The sequence below is a fragment of the Corythoichthys intestinalis genome, chromosome 15 (assembly GCF_030265065.1).
Source record: "Corythoichthys intestinalis isolate RoL2023-P3 chromosome 15, ASM3026506v1, whole genome shotgun sequence".
Lineage (NCBI taxonomy): Eukaryota > Metazoa > Chordata > Actinopteri > Syngnathiformes > Syngnathidae > Corythoichthys > Corythoichthys intestinalis.
Genome location: NC_080409.1, coordinates 50,871,060 through 50,894,167, shown reverse-complemented (window position 1 = coordinate 50,894,167; position 23,108 = coordinate 50,871,060). Strand labels below are relative to the sequence as shown.

At 37.8% G+C, this 23,108-nt stretch overlaps 1 protein-coding gene across 3 annotated transcripts in view; it reads left to right on the top strand.

Moving 5' to 3' along the window:
- The first annotated feature begins 340 nt into the window (after positions 1–340).
- Positions 341–23,108, top strand: part of grhl1 (grainyhead-like transcription factor 1) — a 66,470-nt gene continuing 43,702 nt past the window's right edge. The window contains exons 1-5 of one of the 3 annotated variants that reach the window (XM_057859295.1): positions 341–512; positions 14,414–14,603; positions 17,790–17,863; positions 21,004–21,137; positions 21,217–21,449. In XM_057859295.1, coding sequence (XP_057715278.1) covers positions 493–512; positions 14,414–14,603; positions 17,790–17,863; positions 21,004–21,137; positions 21,217–21,449 — 651 coding nt within the window. In that variant the 5' untranslated portion in view covers positions 341–492. Of the gene's footprint in view, positions 513–550; positions 782–14,413; positions 14,604–17,789; positions 17,864–21,003; positions 21,138–21,216; positions 21,450–23,108 lie in introns of those variants that run through there. The other 2 variants (XM_057859293.1, XM_057859296.1) reach the window with 2 other exon arrangements.

Sequence of the window (23,108 nt, the reverse complement as noted above, 5' to 3'; positions counted from 1 at the left end):
ATCATCGTTATCGTGAGCAAATCGTATTGTATCGTGGGAACAACTCATAAAAACGCTAGTCACCAATTTCCCCCCCCCCCCATATTTCCCCTGGTGATGTTTAACAATAAATATTAATGATTCTAAACGCAACATTTATCAACAACACTTGTCAAATCTCAGTTCATATTCCTTCACGTTTTGACTCAAAGGCAGCCGGCTCAGCCAATCACAACCTAGCAAAAGGCAATTGCCAGCCACACCCCGCCCCTCCAACACCTGTAATCCAATCCGTGGCGTTTTCCCAGGTAAAACCGGCCTCAATTTCTCAGTAATGCACCCCCCCCCCGAAAAAAGCGAGTCAAGCCGACAAAACCCGTTCTACTCCGCCGGGGACACCTTGTTTGTTGCCGTTGCCCTCATCCAAACGTTCGCGGCGCCGTTTTTCTACGCTTAAAAGAAGACGGATCGGATTTTCAGTACCAACTAGAAAGTCCAGTTCGACCGACCGAGATGTCACAGGAGCATGACAAGTAAGTTGTCCTGACCTCGCCACTCGCAAACCCTCAAAACAAACCTCCTCGCACTCATGGTCACTCTTTATTTCGACTTTTTGGGGACTTTTTCAAGTTTATTTTTGTTCCATCTTTCTCCGTTTTTTTCAACGTCCATTTTGACTCGACTCTAATCAGCTGCTTCTTCCTTTTTTTTTTTTTACGTATTTCTTAAAGTCTTCATTGAACACACCACGGCTTTTAAAATGTCACTTTAGGATTATTTCTTTCTTCTCTTTTTGTTAATGGTAAGTTATTTTTTCGGGGTATAGCTTCGGCATCTTGCGTCAAGCATTGCGACTGATTCACCTGTCATGTCGGAGCCTGTACAGGTGGATCAGCACCTGTTTTGGGAACTGTCAGAATCATCAGAATAAAGAAGAAGGGAAAAAAAAGACCGTCCCGTGAGGATGATGGCTGTTTTTTGTTCGTTTTGGGTTGTTTGATTTTGCCTAGAGCGCTAAACAGTTGGGCTCTTTTATGTGTTTAGTCCTAATGATGTTTGTTCAGGAATAACCTAGCGGGGGGTGATGTCACACCAAGAGGCTTCGTATATCATGTGTTTAGTCTAGTTATTTTAAATTAATTTTTTGGAGATATTTTTTGGGAAATTGTACATCTGGAAGGCGTTGGCTTTACTACAACAACGTGAGCAAGAATAGGGGAGGCATTTGAGGTTTTAGCTCATTTTTGTTCATTTTTCTTGAACTTTTTTTTTTTTTCAAAGATTTTCTACTCATCCAAATAATGTTTTTTTCCTCGTGAGTGACATTTTCCCAAGAGTTTTATAAGGGGCTAAATAATGATTCTTATCAGGTTGCGGTTGGATGAAAGACACAATTAGATCTAGGATTACTAATGATCACTTTGCGGGAACAATTGAGAGGGAAAAGGGCACAGTTGTTGTAGATACTCGGCATAGAAACTGAGCCACGCCATCGTTTGTTGGCGGTGTTGTTCAAGATGGGTCGCGACAGGGAAGGTTGCGGGCAGAGGTGGGTAGTAACGCGTTATATGTACTCCGTTACATTTACTTGAGTAACTTTTGGAGAAAAAATGTACTATTAATTAAGCTTCACTTTTACTTGAGTAGATTTGTGAAGAAAAAACCATAGGCGGAGTTTGAATTTTGGGGCGGGGGGGGGGACACAACGTGTTGATGACCCCGAAACGGAGTGTCAGTGGCGCCACCAGGGGGTGGCCGTGGTTGGCCACCCCGCTTGCCAGTATAGACCCTACTCACCGACGTCACAGAATGACATGTCGCTGTATCCGGTGTTCTGTCAAAATTTGCTCCCTTATAAAATTTTGCTGCCAAAGCGTTTGTGGCGCTGAAAAAGTCCTCTTTTACATTCAGTTGGACTCTCAATGTTATCCAAAGGTGCTAACTAAACTAGATACATCATAAACATACATGTGCAACACGAAAATGGCGTAAATTAATACTTAACGACACGGCGAAGTCGTTAACAGTGAGAGCGCGGGGTGCAGTTGCTGTGTGCAGCTAACATGGTAGGATGTGTCTGCAAAAGCAAAAGTATCGATATCTGGAATGAATGTATTATATTTTCTTTGTCAATTTTTGGGTATATTTTTGTGCACAGTTTTTGTACTACTTTTCCCTTTCGCATTCTACATGCACGTAAGCAGTGCACACACATAAGCAGTGTACTGGCGTGTGCTCCCGCCCCCATTCACGTCCCTATCCTGTGTCGAACAGCATGCTTTTCCTCCGCCCCTCTCACGCCTAATTTCTTACTTAACCTTATTATGATTTCTTATTCATTTATTATTATTTCTTGTGAATTTATGTGTCATATTTTTATTTTTTCATGACGTTTTTTCATATTTTTTTATGTTACAAACAATTAAATGCTTGATTTCTTATGTTTTGTTGCTACTTATTAAAGGTTTGTTTCAATTATTTCAAGATCTGTTTTTTTTTTAATTAATTAATTAATTTATTTTTTTCTTTATTTCAAAATCTGTTTGAAAATTGTGTTAGTAAAATAAAATTCAAAAACGGCAAGTGACTTGATTAATTGATTTGTTTTAAGTGATCTACCATTTGAGGGCGGTAACATGCTACTATTAATTCGTTCTTTAATTAGATCAAATTTAATTTAGGGAGATTAAAATTTGATCAAATACAACGTGTAGCAGGGAAATGTTCTGTGCATATGAATTTAAGGGTCATGGTTAAAGAGTGAGACTGACTAATCAGAGTTTGTTGTTGATGGATTGGTTTGTGAGCTTGAGGGAAACTGCTTTGCTCGTTATTAAAAGCAGCAGTTTTCCATTGCAAAGCATATTTGACACAAAGAGACTTAACAGTTCTTGAGTGCTTGATGTAGTTGTACATTAGATATCATCAGAATGGCTGAGAACACTGCAGGGTTGTTATATATATATATATATTAGGGCTGTCAAATGATTAAAATTTTTAATCGAGTTAATTACAGCTTAAAAATTAATTAATCGTAATTAATTGCAATTAATCGCAATTCAAACCATCTCTGAAATATGCCATATTTTTATGTAAATTATTGTTGGAATGGAAAGATAAGACACATGACGGATATATACATACAACATACTGTACATCAGTACTGTATTTGTTTATTGTAACAATAAATCCACAAATGGCATTATTAACATTCTTTCTGTTAAAGTGATCCACGGATAGAAAGACTTGTAGTTCTTAAACGATAAATGTTATACTTACAAGTTATAGTATTTTGTATTAAAACCCCTCTTCATGTTTTCGTTTTAATAAAATTTGTAAAATTTTCAATCAAGTATTAATATAATAATAATAAGAATAAAAATAGAGTGAAAAGTTTTACGTGTATTTTGCATAGCTAAATTGATATGGAATGCCAGTTTATTTAGCATTGTTGTTTAACTGTGTGTCAGAATAGGGCCTCATTACTATAGACTGAAGTGCTTTTCTTTTTGAGAACTTTTTTTTTTTTTTTGAGAGGTAGGAATATTATTTTTGTTGTGCTTTCACTAAACGATACTTATGTTTGTTGTGAAGGAGAAGCTTATGCCAATAAACGGCGCGCCTGTGTCCACTCGCCTTTACTGTATAACATATACAGTGGGGAGAACAAGTATTTGATACACTGCCAAAACCCATTGGCAGTGTATCAAATACTTGTTCTCACCACTGTATCTGTACATATCTTACCCAAAATAAAACAAGAGACACATAATTGCCACTAAAAGAAAGAAAACTTACCGAAATATGTGTGGAGCACAAATAGCAATTTGCATTGCATTGTGAATACAGCATAAACTTCTCACAACTACTAATTCTCCCACGTTTAGAAGACATAACATGAGTATGGAACGGCGCTGCCCCCAAGCGGCCGGTGGCATTCTCTTCACTCTTAATGTCCATAAACGGCCTCATTGTAATGTTTGAGGCAATATGCCAGCGGGTGCGTTCATTGCGTCAAATATTTTAACGTGATTAATTTAAAAAATTAATTAACGCCCGTTAACGCGATGATTTTGACAGCCCTAACATATGTATGTATATATATATATATATATATATATATGTAGAATATGAACTTACGGTATCGATATCGGATCGGGATCGCAATATTTGGCCTTGGTATTACTTGGTATCGGATCGAATCCAGAATAACTGGTATCACCCATCTCTACCCTGTAGTGTACCCAACGCAGAGAAGATATATGAATTGGTACCACTACGCACAGTCATGGTTGCTCTTCCCATCATGCATTTGGGCAGAACAGTTAAGTGGCTACAGTATCATTTACTGAAAGCTCAGCAAATACACTAGATGGCAATATTTTGTCACATTATACAAAGTCACATTTATCCTTTAAGAATTACAAGTCTTTCTATCCGTGGATCCCTCTCACAGAAAGAATGTTAATAATGTAAATGCCATCTTGAGGATTTATTGTCATAATAAACAAATACAGTACTTACTATATGTACTGTATGTTGAATGTATATATTCGTCCGAGTTTTATTCATTTTTTTTCTTAATGCATTGCCAAAATGTATATGATCGGGAAAAATTATCTGGAATGATTGGAATTGAATCGGGAGCAAAAAAAAGCAATCGGATCAGGAAATATCGGAATCGGCAGATACTCAAACTAAAACGATCGGATCGGGAGCAAAAAAACATGATCAGAACAATTTGGATTTATTGTTATAGTAAACAAATACAGTATTTATGTGCAGTATGTTGAATGTATATATCCGTCTTGTCTTATCTTTCCATTCCAACAATAATTTACAGAAAAATATGGCATATTTTAGACATGGTTTGAATTGCGATTAATTACGATTAATTAATTTTTAAGCTGTAATTAACTCGATTAAAAATTTTAATTGTTTGACAGCCCTAGTTTTTTCATTGCAAGCAAACTAAATGAAGATATTCCCACCAAAGCAGTGCAATCATTTTCTGGGAGAAATTGAGCATTTACTGACAGAATTGCAGGGGTGCAAATACTTTTGGCCAGCACTGTAGATTAGGGGTGTGACAAAATATCGAAATGTTGATAAATCGTGATACTTTGTATCCCAAAAGGTTATCGATATGCTCCTGCCAAGAATCGAGATATCGTTTTAAAAAGGTGTCAATGTTTACTGAGGGAATTTTGATGTCTTCTTCAGGCAATCATCTTTGTAAATCTCACTGGAATGGCACCAAACAAAAGTTCCAGCATCATCACCTTGTCAAGAATCTGCATTGGACAAGGTATCAAGAGTCAAGAATCTGCATTGGAGAAGGTGATGATGCTGGGACTTTTGTTTGGTGCCGTTCCAGTGAGACTTTAAATGGCCCAAAATTACCTAGTTGCCACTGACAGTCATAGACGTTCAATCCGTTTGAACTGAGAGGGATGTGTTCAAATGGATTGGACGTCTACTAGTGATAACCTAATTCCAATTCACACTAGAAGTTAGTTTTTTGTAGAATATCTTAGAATGACTTCCTGACCAATGTATCGATAATCGTTGTATCGCCATTTCGTCAGATCATCGTTATCGTGAGCTTTGTATCGCAAATCGTATCGTATTGTGAGGTACCAAGAGGTTCCCACTCCTACTGTACATGCAAACTGACAGACTCAATGGGGTTAGTAAACAGCCGCCATCTTAAAGCAGTAAACTTCTCATCACTAACAAATAAGCTTAACGTTACTGTAACTTGCTAACGTAACGTTAGCCCAGGGCCGTTCCTGACCAATTTGGTGCCCGAGGCAACATAATTATTGCCCCCCCCCCCCCCCCCCTATTTTCACCACATATATTTAAACACTCACACTGAAAAAGCACGTTATCTCTTTCTAATTTATTATATATAAAAAAGACAACGAACAAGTGCAGAAATTAAAAGAAAAATGATGTTATAACTATTCAAAAGCACCAATGAAAACACTTAAAAAACAAATGCATTAAATAAATTACATTTGTTATTACAATATGATTAACACCCACCAACACAAACCTATATAAAGACACACAGAACACTTTAAAATGCAACTTTTTTTTTTTTTTCACCTTGACTTATGACCTTAGTCACCTTGTCTTCACTGATGCAAAAGCATCTATTGTACTTTCATATGACAGTTGTTTTGGAAGGTGCACTTCTTTCCTGGACTTGGTGGACTTGGACTTGGTGCTGATGTAGATAAGTTTGCTGTAAAAGATGGCCCAGGATGTACAGAGGTAGAAAGAAAATATTTCAGAAGACCATCTACAAAGAGAAGAAAGTTGAATGTTACATTATATCAGTCAAATAGCTGTTGATTGTGAAACCAGCATGACATAATCATAATAGCGCCTAAATTCTTGCATCCTACTGTACCTGTCTATTGGATCGGGCCATTATCTTTGATGGGCGTAGTTAAAAGAAAATAAAGTCTTGAAGCACGGCAACTACACAGGACTATCCAATAATAATGAACTCAATAATATATGATAGCAAAAAAATAAATAAATAAATAGAATTGAATATGTTTTTACATGAATGTGATCACCATGTTAATGAATTAATGACACATTTAATAACAAATGTTTGCATTTAAATCTGTGGCACTTTTAGTCCCCCATACCACAGAACTTTGAAATTATTAATTCCATATTTAATGGTGTATTTATTAGGGTTGTTCCGATCATGTTTTTTTGCTCCCGATCCGATCGTTTTAGTTTGAGCATCTGCCGATCCCGATATTTCCCGATCCGATTGCTTTTTTTTTGCTCCCGATTCGATTCCAATCATTCCCAATAATTTTTCCCGATCATATACATTTTGGCAATGCATTCAGAAAAAAATGAATAAAACTCGGAGGAATATATACATTCAACATACAGTACATAAGTACTGTATTTGTTTATTATGACAATAAATCCTCAAGATGGCATTTACATTATTAACATTCTTTCTGTGAGGGGGATCCATGGATAGAAAGTAGGAGTGGGAACCTCAAGGCACCTCACGATACGATACGATTCGCGATACAAGGCTCACGATAACGATTATCTCACGATATCACGATACAGCAAATGTCGATATATTGGTCAGAAATTTGATACATGATATTCTACGATACAATTGTTGAAACGAAAAAAACAAATATATTAAAAAAAAAATAGAAAAAATACTGTTTAAGTCATTTATTAAACAGTGACACCTTTTCAGTGTAACATTGCTGTAAAATATAAATCTACTGGTAATTGTGTACCTGCACATATAGAGGAAACAAGCCACAACCACTGATATTTCTTGGCGAAATCATGATGAATGGCACCCTTAATTTCTTAAGTTTTAAATCTTTTGACATTTTTTAACAGTGCTGTAAGTGTCAGTCAGCAGTTGAGCTTGGAGTGGGGCAATGATAAAATTGGTGGCTCTTTTCTTTGTATATGACCTTTGTTGTCAAAAGCATTGGGTTGAGCACTTCCACCATCTGCTTCAGCATTTGTGACGTCAGACTCAGTCAGTTACATTCTTCCTCACCTTAAAAACAACAAAATAAATAAAAAATATTAGCTACTCAATAGCTTTTGAGTTGAAATTCTGATTTTTTTTTTGGGTGTGTTGGAAGTATTGATGTGAATTTGAAAAAATATGAAGTGAATGAATAGAAATTAAAAATGCAAAAATTACCTGTTTTTAATATGTAGGACACATTAATTATCATGCACGTCACCTTATATATCTTGGAAGCTATTCAAACCGTTTTTATAGCTTATTGTATCAAAACGGCAGTCATAACAGTTTGTGTAGTCAACTAGATGGAAAGTGGTTCTCAATTATGTCATCAAAATAATACATTTAAATGAAAAAAACAATTACTAGTACATTGCAAAACTTTCTTACCTCAAGTGATGCTCCATAGAAATCCGGTGTCCAATTAGTCACCAGCTGCGAGTGAACCTTTATTTTATTAGACAATTCTTGCATACAGCAAAGTCCTTGTTCACCTTACTTCCTTTATTGTTGGTGTAAAATCCAAAGTGTGTCCACATGTGTGATTTTCAGCAATATTTTTCTCATTTTTTCCTCCGCCGTTCTCACGAAGCTTTTTTATTTTTTTCAACCCACTTGGGACCGCTCTTCTTCTCTAGGCAACTTGTGCGCACTTTACCTTCACCGCCACTGTCAAGCGCCCCTAGTGGACCGCCAAGGAATTGCTCAACAAACATTGAGCAGTTTACAGCATCCATACTCCATTGTATGGCCAATATGTCAAATAAAAGTATCGATGCTTGGCGGGAGCATATCGATAACCGATCGAGTTGCAAAATATCGCGATATATCGCTGTATCGAGATATTGTCACACTCTTAATAGAAAGACTTGTGACTTTGTATATTGTGACTAAATATTGCCATCTAGTGTATTTGAGCTTTGTATTGAGATTTGTATTGAGCTTTCAGTAAATGATACTGAAGGCCATGCCCAATGCATGATGGGAAGTGGAACCATGACAAGTGAAACCACGACTGTGCGTAGTGCTACCAATTAATATATCTTCTCTGCGATGGATAATAACTAGAGATGGGCGATGCCAGTGATTTTGGATTTGATCCGATACAAAGTAATACCAAGGCCAAATATTGCGAACCCGACCCGATATCGATACTGGAAGTTCATATTATATATATATATATACAACAACCCTGCAGTGTTCTCAGCCATTGTCAGCCATTCTGATGATATCTAATGTACAACTGCATCAAGCACTCTAAAACTATTAAGTCTTTTTGTGTCAAATATGCTTTGCAATGGAAAACTGCTGCTTTTAATAACGAGCAAAGCATTTTCTCTCAAACTCACAAACCAATCCATCAACAACAAACTCTGATTAGTCAGTCTCACTCTGTAACCATGACCCTTAAATTCATATGCACAGAACATTTCCCTGCTACACGTTGTATTTGATCAAATTTTAATCTACCTAAATTAAATATTTTTGATCTAATTAAAGAACGAATTAATAGTAGCTTGTAACCGCCCTCAAATGGTAGATCACTTAAAACAAATCAATTAATCAAGTCACTTGCCGTTTTTGAATTTGATTTTACTAACACAATTTTCAAACAGATTTTGAAATAAAAAAATAAAAATAAAAATAAATAAATTTTAAAAAACAGATCTTGAAATAATTGAAACAGACCCTTAACAAAATAAATATAAGTAGCAACAAAACATGAGAAATCAAGCATTTAATTGTTTGTAACATAAAAAAATATGGAAAAACATTTCATGAAAAAATAAAAGTATGAAACATAAATTCACAAGAAATAATAATACTAAATGAATAAGAAATAATAATAAGGTTAAGTAAGAAATTAGGCGTGAGAGGGGCGGAGGAAAAGTAGGGAGCACACGCTGGTGCACTGCTTACGTGCGTGTAAAATGCAAAAGGGAAAAGTAGTACAAAAAGTGTGCACAAAAATATGCCCAAAGCTTGACAAAGAAAATATAATATATTAATTCCAGATATCGATACTTTTGCTTGGGGATCGATACCTAAAATTTAACGAGCTGGATCGAAATATCGATATTTAGGTATCGATCCGCCCATCCCTAATTTTAACTTCAGGTGTTAAGACAAAGATCAATTGATATCTTGCTTCCCCACATTGCTTCCCATGAATATTTCTAATTGTGGGGAGAGGGATTGTAAGGCTTTAGCCAATTAAAATAAGGCTCCAAAAGCTGCCTAAATTTACTCTACTCATTTTACGCTGCCTTTTAGACATCTCAGTATGTATATATATATAATATATATGTGTGTGTGTGTGTATATGTATATGTATATATGTATATATATTTTAGTCATTTTTTTAATTTTTATTTTGCATTTTTCCATCCAGAGGGCGCGGGCACACTTTAAATATTTTAAAGTGATAAAGACATCTTTGAGTGAACTTCGAGTAAAATTCAAGTATCTTGAAGCCGGGCTGAGTGTCCTCATTTTTGGAAATCAAAATATGGTCACCCTAAAATAAGAGTGGTCCAAGAATTGACCCTTGAGGGACTCCACACGTGAATTTGGTTCGTTCTGACTGATGGTTTCCGATTGAAGAAATCCCTATCATGTAAATAAGATGTGAACCACTGAAGAACAGCGTCAGTAAGCCCTACCCACTGTTCCAATCTGCTGAGTAGTATGATGTGATCAACCGTGTCGAATGCGGCGCTGACATCCAATAGTAGCAGAACAGATGATGCTTTCATCGGTATTCCGACGAATATCATTTAGGACTTTGATAAGCACTGTCTCTCGGTGCTGTGTGTACAGCATTAACAAACGATTAGCATTTATCAGTCGGCGTCCCCACATTATCAAAAACCATCACATAAACTCACCCCAAGTATTCGACCACAATTGAAAACGCACAATTGTTTTTCGCGGTTAATGGGAACCAGAAGGCTGGATTCGACACTCTTGGCGGCTCTCAGGTTCCTCTGGAAATTTTACCCAACTTAACGTGTGCTCTACTAATAACACTACCAAGACCTCATCATTAAATTTAACATAAGTCAATCAATATATGCTGCGCAAACAGACCTGAGCCAGTTGTGAAAAAGTCCAATATTTTCCCACATGTTTTATTCTCATCTCAATTCAGAGAACGTGAAGTTTGGAGCCGAGAGTCTCATAGTGATGACACAACAAGCCGAAGGGGGCCCGAACTCGCACAATGTTGACTAAGCGGCGTAGGGGAGGGGCAGGACCAAGACTTCGTTGTCATTTTTGCAGAATGGCGCAGTCTTCCAAAAACAAAAGTTGTTAGGAAGCAAGAATGCGGCCGGCCGGGTCGGATGCGTCGCTCGCTCGCGGTCGGTCCAATCAGATGGCGGCGCCCGAGTTGTCACACTGGACAAGCCTGTAGAGCATCTTTTCTTGAAGGCGCATCGGCCGTTGCGCGACTGAGATTTGTTGCACAATCGTGGAAAAGCCTGAACAACTGGTCGGGCAGATAAAAGACTCATTCATTTTGCAGTTGGGACTGTTTTAGAAACTGAAGTTTTATTGACATGCTTAATTCTCATGAAGACTGAGGCCAAGAATGGAATTTCAGCCATTTTTACAGTATGACGCGGCATTATTTTGCTCAATACAACACTGCTTCCATCCAATCCATCCACTTTCTATAGTGCTTGTCCTCATTGAAGCCACTGGTAAATTTTGGGGTGGTACTATTTCACTGGAAATTATAGTGGTATTTAGGGCACCTAAACCACACACCTCCACAATACTTACAATGCATGTAATGGTGGAAAAGATCAAATAATATTCAGTGTATCAAACTTTTTTTCTGATTCCTGCAAGTTAGAGTAACAACAATGCTTACACGATGCAAATGTGACATTGGGGAGATGTTCAGCTGAGCATGTACAGTGGTATGAAAAAAGTACGTACAGTGGGGCAAATAGTTATTTAGTCAACCACCAATTGTGCAAGTTCTCCTACTTGGAAAGATTAGAGAGGCCTGTAACTGTCAACATGGGTAAACCTCAATCATCAGAGACAGAATGTGGAAAAAAACAGAAAATGACATTGTTTAATTTTTAAAGAATTTATTTCCAAATTAGAGTGGAAAATAAGTATTTGCTCACCAAGATTTCTGGCTGTCAAAGAAGTCTAACTTCTTCTAACGAGGTGTAACGAGGCTCCACTGTATTAATGGCACCTGTTTTAATTCATTATCGGTATAATAGACACCTGTCCACAACCGCAGTCAGTCACACGCCAAACTCCACTATGGCCAAGAGCTGTCGAAGGACACCGGAGACAAAATTGTAGACCTGCACCAGGCTGGGAAGACTGAATCTGCAATAGGTAAAACACTTGGTGTAAAGAAATCAACTGTGGGAGCAATTATTAGAAAATGGAAGACATACAAGACCAGTGATAATCTCCCTCGATCTTGGGCTCCATGCAAGCTCTCACCCTGTGGTGTCAAAATGATAACAAGAACGGTGAGCAAAAATCCCAGAACCACACGGGGGGACCTAGTGAATGACCTACAGAGAGCTGGGACCACAGTAACAAAGGCTACTATCCTGCACTGCCAGACGTGTCCCCCTGCTGAAGAAAGTACACATCCAGGCCCGTCTGTGGTTCACTAGAGAGCATTTAGATGATCCAGAAGAGGACTGGGAGAAACCAAAATAGAACTTTTTGGTAGAAACACAGGTTCTCGTGTTTGGAGGAGAAAGAATACTGAATTACATCCGGAGAACACCATACCCACTGTGAAGCACGGGGGTGGAAACGTCATGCTTTGGGGCTGTTTTTCTGCAAAGGGACGACTAATCTGTGTAAAGGAAAGAATGAATAGGGCCAAGTATCGAGGGATTTTGAGTGAAAATCTCATTCCATCGGCAAGGGCACGTGGCTGGGTCTTTCAGCATGACAATGATCCCAAACACACAGCCGGGGCAACAACGGAGTGGCTTCGTAAGAAGCATTTCAAGGTCTTGGAGTGGCCTAGCCAGTCTCCAGATCTCAACCCCATAGAAAATCTGTGGAGGGAGTTAAAAGTCCGTGTTGCCCAACAACAGCCCCAAAACATCACTGCTCTAGAGGAGATCTGCATGGAGGAATGGGCCAAAATACCAGCAACAGTGTGTGAAAAGCTTGTGAAGAGTTACAGAAAACGTTTGGCCTCCGTTATTGCCAACAAAGGGTACATAACAAAGTATTGAGATGAACTTTTGCTATTGACCAAATACTTATTTTCCACCATGATTTGCAAATAAATTCTTTAAAAATCAACGTGATCTTCTGTTTTTTTTTTCCACATTGTCTCTCATGGTTGAGGTTTACCCATGTTGACAATTACAGTCCACGCTAATATTTTCAAGTGGGAAAACTTGCACAATTAGTTGTGGACTAAATACTTATTTGCCCCACTGTATATGAACCTTTTGGAATTTCTCACATTTCTTCATTAAATCACCATCAAATGTGATCTGATCTTTGTCAAAATCACACAGATGAAAAAAAAAACAGTGGCTGCTTTAACTAAAAAACACCAAACATTTATAGGTTTTCATATTTTAATGAGGATAGCATGCAAACAATGACAGAAGGGGGGAAAATAACTATGTGAACCCTCTGCCAAAGGGGACTTGAAGAGCAATTGAAACCAATTTTTACCAAACATTTTAAGTCAGGCACTGTTCAAAGCTGCCCTGACCATTAAAAAACGTACACACACCTGGTAAGAATTGTCTTGATGAGAAGCATTGTCAGATGTGCATCATGATTCAGTCAAAAAAGCTATCTGAAGACCTGCAACCAAGGATTGTTAATTTGTATAAAGCTGGGAAAGGATACGAAACCATCTCTAAAAGTCTGGATGTTCATCAATCGACGGTCAGAGAAGTTGTCTACAAATGGAGAGAGTTCGGCACTGTTGCTTCTCTCCCAAGGAGTGGCTGTCCGCCAAAGATGATGCCAATAGTTCAGCGCAGAATACTCAGAGAGGTAAAAAAGAACCCTAGAGTGTCTGCTCAGGTCAAGGATTGTGTTCATGGGAGGACTCCACGGAGAAAGTTACTGCTCTAAAAACCAACAGCAACATGCCTCATGAGCATCATGACTTGGGGTCTGTTTTGCAGCCTCAGGGCCTGGACAACTTGCAATCATTAATGGAAGAACGAATTCAAAAGTTTATCAGGATATTTTGCAGGAAAACCTGAGGCTGTCTGTCAGACAGTTGAAGCTAATAAGAGGATGGATATTGCAACAAAATAATGATCCAAAAATCAGAAGTAAATTAACTTCTGAATGGTTTCAGAAGAACAAAAAAATACACGTTTTGGAATGTCAAAGTCCAGACTTGAACCCAATTGAGATGACAGCGATTCGTGCCGGACATCCCAGGAATCTGACTGAACTACAGCAGTTTTTTAGAGAAGAATGGGCCAAGATTAGTCCTGATTGTGCCAGACTGATCTGCAGTTAAAGGAGGAGTCAAGTTGAAGTTATTGCTGCGGAGGGGGGGGGGGCACAAAATATTAAATGTCGTTCATTTACCTATTTTCCCCCTTCTGTCATTGTTTGCACACCATCCTAATTAAAATACGAAAACCTATAAATGTCTGGGTGGTTTTAGTACAAGCAGACACTGTTTTTTTCATCTGTGTGATTTTGACAAACATTTGCTGGTGATTTTATGCAGGAACGTGACAAATTCCAAAAGGTTCAGATACTTCCTTGGGGGATTGGTCAACACTAGTTTAGTGAATAAAAGAGAGGCCAAAATGCACAAGAACAATTCTCCGGGGTCGGGTAAACCTTCATCTTTATTTAAGTCAAAGTGGTAACTTTGTGATTTTTTTTTTTTTTTTTTAGCAAGCGTGCCGTCCTGGTCCTGCAAAACGACCCCAACTATGGCGGCCAGCGACGCTCCTTCACCACAGAAGATGAAGCATGGAAGTCCTTCCTGGAGAACCCCTTGACAGCCGTCACCAAAGCCATGATGAGCATCAACGGGGACGAGGACAGCGCTGCCGCTCTCGGCCTGCTCTACGACTACTACAAGGTATCCTCGGCCGGCCAAAATTTATTTTAATATCACTTTGATGAGTTGAAGTCATTCTATGGCTTACTTTAATTACTGTTTTCATCCTTTTGCTGTGAATTGGAATGAGTTTGTCACTAGTAGATGTCCAATACGTTAGAAGTGGGAGGGTGGCAGCAAATGAACTTGGTGCTAATCACATGATCTGTTCGAAAAATCATTTTGACCCATTATAATATTTGTTTTTTAGTTCATTTCATTCATTTTTGTTGTTTTATTGCTTTACAACTTTTATATACAACTTTTCACCGGCAAAGTCTTAATTTTTAAATTCATTTATAGGAAAGTCAATTACATGCAATTGGCGGAAAACACAGACAAGGCTGAAAAAGCAGTTTCTGCTCTTGTAACCCTCTTTAAAATAAACTGCTGTATTTTAAGCCATAAAAACTGTTGTGTTTGAAAGAACAATGTCTATATGCTGCCATAGCAGATTCATTGCACATTAAGCCCCCGAACTATTTTTGATTTGTCCGTTTTATCCTCAAAACCCCCGTTTACAGACGTTGCGCAACCGCTTTTGTTTCAACCCGGCTATAAAATGTAGGTAATTAATCATATTTATTATTCAAAATGACTGTATTTACAGTTGTGGTCAAAAGTTTACATACACTTGTGAAGAACATAATGTCATGGCTCTCTTGAGTTTCCAGTTATTTCTACAACTCTGATTTTTCTCTGATAGAGTGATTGGAACAGATACTTCTTTGTCACAAAAAACATTGATGAAGTTTGGTTCTTATATGACTTTATTATGGGTGAACAGAAAAAAGGGATCAAATCTGCTGGGTCAAAAATATACATACAGCAGCGCTAATATTTGGTAACATGTCCCTTGGCCATTTTCACTTCAATTAGGCGCTTTTGGTAGCCATCCACAAGCTTCTGGTTGAATCTTTGACCACTCCTCTTGACAGAATTGGTGCAGTTCAGTTAAATTTGATGGCTTTCTGACATGGACTTGTTTCTTCAGCATTGTCCACAAGTTCTCAATGGGGTTTAAGTCAGGCCATTCGAAAACCTTAATTCTAGCCTGATTTAGCCATTCCATTACCACTTTTCATGTGTGTTTGGGGTCATTGTCCTGTTGGAACACCCAACTGCGTCCAAGACCCAATCTTCGGGCTGATGACGTGAGGTTATCTTGAAGAATTTGAAGGTAATCCTCCTTCTTCATTATCCCATTTACTCTCTGTAAAGCACCAGTTCAATTGGCAGCAAAACAGCCCCACAGCATACTACCACCACCACCGTGCTTGACAGTAGGCATGGTGTACTTGCGGTTAAAGGCCTCACCTTTTCTCCTCCAAACATATTGCTGGGCATTGTGGCCAAACAGCTGGATTTTTGTTTCGTCTGACCACAGAACTTTCCTCCAGAAGGTCTTATCTTTGTCCATGTGATCGGCAGCAAACTTCAGTCGAGCCTTAAGGTGCCGCTTTTGGAGCAAGGGCTTCCTTCTTGCACGGCAGCCTCTCAGTCCATGGAGATGCTTGACTGTGGACACTGACACCTGTGTTCCAGCAGCTTCTAATTCTTGGCAGATCTGCTTTTTGGTGATTCTCGGTTGAATCTTCACCCTACTGACCAATTTTCTCTCAGCAGCAGGGGATAGCTTGCGTCTTCTTCCTGATCGTGGCAGTGACAAAACAGTGCCATGCACTTTATACTTACAAATAATTGTTTGCACTGTTGCTCTTGGGACCTGCAGCTGCTTTGAAATGGCTCCAAGTGACTTTCCTGACTTGTTCAAGTCAATGATTCGCTTTTTCAGATCCATGTATGTATATTTTTGACCCAGCAGATTTGATCACTTTTTCTGTTAACCCATAATAAAGTCATAAAAGAACCAAACTTCATGAATGTTTTTTGTGACAAAGAAGTATCTGTTCCAATCAGTCTATCGAAGAAAAATCAGAATTGTAGAAATAACTGGAAACTCAAGAGAGCCATGACATTATGTTCTTCACAAGTGTATGTAAACTTTTGACCACAACTGTAGCTTAGAATAATTAATTGATGTCTTATATTTCATTAAGAAAAAGTAAACGACTTCAAAAAATGATTCACTCGCATATTTTTCATTTTTAAACAAATGACGTCACAATGAAAAAAATGGTGTCTGTAAAAAAAGACCCGGATATCTACATCATAACTAGAGGCGTGCGAAATTGGAACTAATGTACAAAACATTTATTTAAAAAAAAAAAAAAAAAAAGGGTGCATCAATAATCGTTTTATAATCGAATCGGAGCCTCTGAATCGTAATCGAATCGTTAGGTGGCCAAAGATTCCCAGCTCTACTCATAACTATCACCTAATTGTATTTTTTTTTCTTTCTTACTATCGCATTTTTCCAATATGTTAGATGATAAATAATCGATCCAAACAAAGAAAAATTGAAAAACAACATTTAAAAGGGTAAATATCTCCACCACTCCTTGATGTCTGCGATTTCTGCATCGCATCCCTTGTTATATTACCATGTTTCACCCATAAAAACCCCAAAAAATCCAGCAATGGCCATTCACATCTGTGTCGACACTCGATGATACATGCTACATGGAGTTTTTGGATCAAAACAAGGTAAGTACGCGATAGTATCTCGTTAAAATCATGGCGTCTTTAATTCTCGCCTCCAGTTAGCGTTTTGCGGTTAAAAATTTTTTTTTTCAAAAATCACCTCCTGTCCAAAATTTTTATTCCCTCAGAAAATTTAGATTAGAAGGTTTTCAATGATGTATCACACATGCATATAGGACAGTTTTGAAATTTGGCCAAATTGGGGGTCTCAGAGCGGAACTTCAATTGACCTGAGTGTTTTCCGCCAAGTACATTTTTGGCCACCAGGGGGGCATAACGCCACTATCACCCCGGATATATCACTATTTCGATATTTTGTCACATCGCCACCTACACTGGTGTTCGTGCTGACATTTGGGTGATTAAATCACAGTAGATTTCTCCCCCAGTCAAAATCCCAGGGAATGGAGTGTCATTGAGTGGACAACTTTTTGCAAGGTTATCACACGTGGCGTAACATCTGTGAGGCGTAGCGTGCACCATGTCGCGTGTAACTGAAGACGGCAGGCTGTCGAGACGCGATGTGGTTAGACGCTGAGCGGCTGTGTTTACCCTCCCCTACAGGTGCCCCGGGAAAAAAGAACAATAACCCAGGGGAAGCCAGATGCTTTGGTCTCTGATGTGGATCCTAACAAAAGGTAAGGCCTGACCGTCGTACGTATACATTGGGCCAGCGTGGAGGGAGGGAATGTTGCATTCTCTCAGTGTAGTGTGCAATGTCTGAAAGTCCCTCTGTGATGTCATGGGGTACTTTACTGAATATGATAGATTGGACTTGACTGAGCAACAACCTGTAAAATTTTTGTTTGTAAAATGAACCATTCATTCATTCATCTTCTGAGCCACCTATCCTCACGAACATCGCGGGGGTGCTGGAGCTTAACCCAGCTAACAACGGGCAGGAGGCAGGGTAGTATTTTATTTGTAGCCATTTATTATATCTACTAGGGCTGTCAAACGATTAAATTTTTTAATCGAGTTAATTACAGCTTAAAAATTAATTAATCGTAATTAATCGCAATTGAAACCATCTATAAAATATGCCATATTTTACTGTAAATTATTGTTGGAATAGAAAGATAAGACACAAGATAGATATATACATTCAACATACGGTACATAAGTACTGTATTTGTTTATTATAACAATAAATCAACAAGATGGCATTAACATGATTAACACTCCGTGAAAGCGATCCATGGATAGAAAGACTTCTAGTTCTTAAAAGATAAATGTTAGTATAAGTTATAGACGTTTTTCACTAAAACCCCTCTTAATGTTTTCGTTTTAATAAAATTTGTACAATTTTCAATCAAAAAATAAACTGGTAGCCCGCCATTGTTGATGTCAATAATTACACAATGCTCATGGGTGCTTAAGCCCATAAAATCAGTCGCACACAAGCACCAGCAGAGGGCGACAAAACTCCAAAAAACACAAGTAACAAGTTGGCATTGCACTGTGCTGTCATTTTAATCTGTTTGAGCGGGTCATGTGTTTTAATTGCGTCAATATTTTATCGTGATTATTTAAAAAATTAATTGCTGCCCGTTAACGCGATCATTTTGACAGCCCTAATATTTACACAATTCACGTCAAAGTGAGGTTTCTTGCTTGCTTCAGGTTTGTAGTTAAAACTAGAGATTATGGTTTCAGCTGCTTAGCCACAGAGAAACAGAATCTGAGTGTGCTTATGGTCTGAACAGTTTTAATGTATCACTTGAGAATTTGATATACTCCCACAGTGGTTGTTTTATTTAATTTATTAGGAGAAAGCAGCAAACAGGAAGGGGCGATAGGGGGACAGAAAGGAAAGAAGCAGACAGAAGAGGAGAAGACTAAACAACAACAACAAATACATTGTTACAGTAATCCCTCATTTATCGCAGTTAATGGGGACTAAAACCTGCTGCGATAAGTGAAAAACCGCAAAATAAGCCCCCCCAAAAAATAATATTGTGTGTGTTTAATGTATTTATTCAGATTTAGCATTGAAAGATTTGCATATAAGACATGTTTTTTCACTTTTATGTATATACACTTGAATTAGGGCTGTCAAACGATTAAAATTATTAAATCGAGTTAATCACAGCTTAAAAATTAATTAATCGTAATTAGTCGCAATTCAAACCATCTATAAAATATGCCACATTTTTCTGTAAATTATTGTTGGAATGGAAAGATAAGACAAGACGGATATATACATTCAACATACTGTACATAAGTACTGTATTTGTTTATTATAACAATAAATCAACAAGATGGCATTAATATTATTGACATTCTGTTAAAGTGATCCATGGATAGAAAGACTTGTAGTTCTTAAAAGATAAATGTTAGTACAAGTTATAGAAATGTTATATTAAAACCCCTCTTAATGTTTTCGTTTCATTAAAATTTGTAAAATTTTCTATCAAAAAATAAACTAGTAGCTCGCCATTGTTGATGTCAATAATTACACCATGCGCACTCATGGTACTAACCCATAAAATCAGTTGGACCCAAGCGCCAGCAGAGGGCGCCAACACCAAAAAACAAGTAACAAGCGGACATTACACTGTACTGTCATTTTAATCTGTTTGAGCGGGGCATGTGCGTTAATTGTAGGGTTGTTCCAATCATGTTTTTTTGCTCCCGATCCGATCGTTTTAGTTTGAGTATCTGCCGATCCCGATGTTTCCCGAGCCGATTGCTTTTTTTTTTTTTTTTTGCTCCCGATTCAATTCCAATCATTCCCGATCATTTTTCCCGATCATATACATTATGGCAATGCATTAAGAAAAAAATGAATAAAACTCGGACGAATATATACATTCAACATACAGTAGATTGTATTGTATTTTTTTATTATGACGATAAATCCTCAAGATGGCATTTACATTATTAACATTCTTTCTGTGAGAGGGATCCACAGATAGAAAGACTTGTAATTCTTAAAGGATAAATGTGACTTTGTATATTGTGACTAAATATTGCCATCTAGTGTATTTGTTGAGCTTTCAGTAAATGATACTGTAGCTATTTAACTTCTGCCCAAATGCATGATGGGAAGTGCAACCATGACTGTGCGTCGTGGTACCAATTGATATATCTTCTCTGCGTTGGGAAATAACATAGGGTGTTAAGAAAAAGATCAACTATTACCTTTCTTCCCCACATTGCTTCCCACAATTAATTCTAATTGATGGGAGAGGGATTGTAAGGCTTTAGCCATTTAAAAAAAGGCTTCAAAGGCTGCCAAAATTCACTCTACTCATTTAACACTGCCTTTTAGTTCTATATACTGTATGGGTAAAACTGTGCCATTATAGATTGAACGTGACAATGCGTGAGTGGGTCGTGCAGCGCATGCGTTAATTGCGTTAAATATTGTAATGTGATAAATGTCAAAAATATTCATTCTCGCTGTTAACGCGATAAATTTGATAACCCTACCTTAAGCTTAAACTGAAGACTCTGGAAGAGTGTAACACATGTTAAATACAATTAGAAAACGATCTAATAAAAGAATTAAAAATTTTAAAAAGGCATGTCCGATATTTTTTTGCCGATTCCGATACTTTGAAAATGACGTGATCGGACCCGATCGATCGGCATCCTGATCGATCGGGACATCTCTAGTTAGTTGCGTCAAATATTTTAACGTGATTAATTTAAAAAATTAATTACCGCCCGTTAACGCAATAATTTTGACAGCCCTAATTTTTTAAAATCACTGTTGTTCCTTCCTCCCTTCCTTGAATGTCCACCCTGAATCGAATGACTTTTCTCTCTGCAGGCACACGCTTCAGTCAGCGCATGGCATCCCTACTCTTCCAGAAACCAGCATGGAGAACAGAATCCAAGTTCTAAAAGGGCCCTTCAACATTCTCCAACTGGCTCAAGACAAGAGAAGCCAGTTCCCATCCCCAGGCAAGCGTTGGAACACCTTTAAAAACCTCCTATTCTTTCACTGTCATCCTCTCACTGATGTTTGGCCTCTTTCCTTTAGACACGACCGTCACCGTGTCCATCGCCGCGCTACAGAACTACCAGCACATAAAGACAGAGGTGCCCATTCACAGTTTGGCCGTGCCCAGCAGCTGCGCCGAAAGCGACGGCCACGTGGGCGTCTTCGATCGGCCGCCGCTGGCCCACAACTCGGTGCAGTTCAGCCCCGGCACGCAGTCCCGCACGCCCCCGGACTCCACCTTCTCGGAGAGTTTCAAGGACGGTTCCCAGGAGGTGAGCGGAATCCCGTTATTGCGCCTTCCTCCTCCTTTTTTCCGCTCTCATCAAACAAAGGCACTTTCACCCGATCTCTCGGAGCCGACGGTGGGCTCGGCCTCCTTTGCTTTTATTTCGACACGGCAAAATAGCAGCCAGTGTGTTAAAATGCTATTGTCTCAGCAACACAAAGTGCGGTGCTGTTCCCTTTACAATAGTTAAAACGCTATCCTCCTCTTTTTAACCTGGAGGGGGTTTTACCGCAAAAAAAGAAAAGAGTAACCCAACAAAACCCCGAAGAGGAACTTCCGAGCTAGAGGAGTAAAAGCTCCATATAATAAACTTGAAAAAGGTTTGATTGGAAAATTGGTAACACTTTACAATATGGGGCCGTTAATTAACATTAGTTAATGCATTTTTAGACAATAACTAATGTTTAAGTAACAATACATTAATTAATCTAATTGCTTATCTAACATTTATTAATATTAGGGCTGTCAAACGATTAAAATTTTTAATCGAGTTAATTACAGCTTAAAAATTAATTAATCGCAATTAATCGCAATTCAAACCATCTATAAAATATGCCATATTTTTCTGTAAATTATAGTTGGAATGGAAAGATAAGACAGATATATACATTCAACATACGGTACATAAGGACTGTATTTGTTTATTATAACAATAAATCAACAAGATGGCATTAACATTCTGTTAAAGCGATCCATGGATAGAAAGTCTTGTAGTTCTTAAAAGATAAATGTTAGTACAAGTTATAAAAATTTTATATCAAAAAAACCCTCTTAATGTTTTTGTTTTAATCAAATTTGTAAAATTTTCAATCAAAAAATAAACTAGTAGCCCGCCATTGTTGATGTCAATAATTACTTACACAATGCTCATGGATGCTGAAGCCTATATAATCAGTCGCACCCAAGCGCCAGCAGAGGGCAGCAAAACTCCATAAAACACAACAAGTGAGCGTTTCACTGTGTACTGTCATTTAAATCTCGCTGAGCGGGGCATCTGCGTTAATTGCGTCAAATATTTTAACGTGATTAATTTAAAAAATTAATTAACGCGATAATTTTGACAGCCCTAATTAATATCAATCAATAATCAATCAAATTTATTTATATAGCCCTTTGGTAAAATTAAAAATATATATATGCCTCTATAGCAGGGATCCCCAAACTACGGCCCGTGGGCCGGATACGGCCCACCTCCACATTTGATCCGGCCCCCTGAACAATTTTTTTTTTTTTTTCCAATAGTGTCATTTATTTCCTGGCTTTTTTTCTGTGAAGAACCCAGAGAGGGTTATTTGCTTATTATCTATTTAATTAATAGTGTTATTATTATTATATTATATCATATTAATATCATATTTTGGGCTGTCAAACGATTAAAAATTTTAATCGAGTTAATCACAGCTTAAAAATTGATTAATCATAATTAATTGCAATTCAAACCATCTATAAAATATGCCATATTTTTCTGTAAATTATTGTTGGAATTGAAAGATAAGACACAAGATGGATGTATCCATTCAACATACTGTACATAAGTACTGTATTTGTTTATTATAACAATAAATCAACAAGATGGCATCAACATTATCAACATTCTGTTAAAGCGATCCATGGATAGAAAGACTTGTAGTTTTTAAAAGATAAA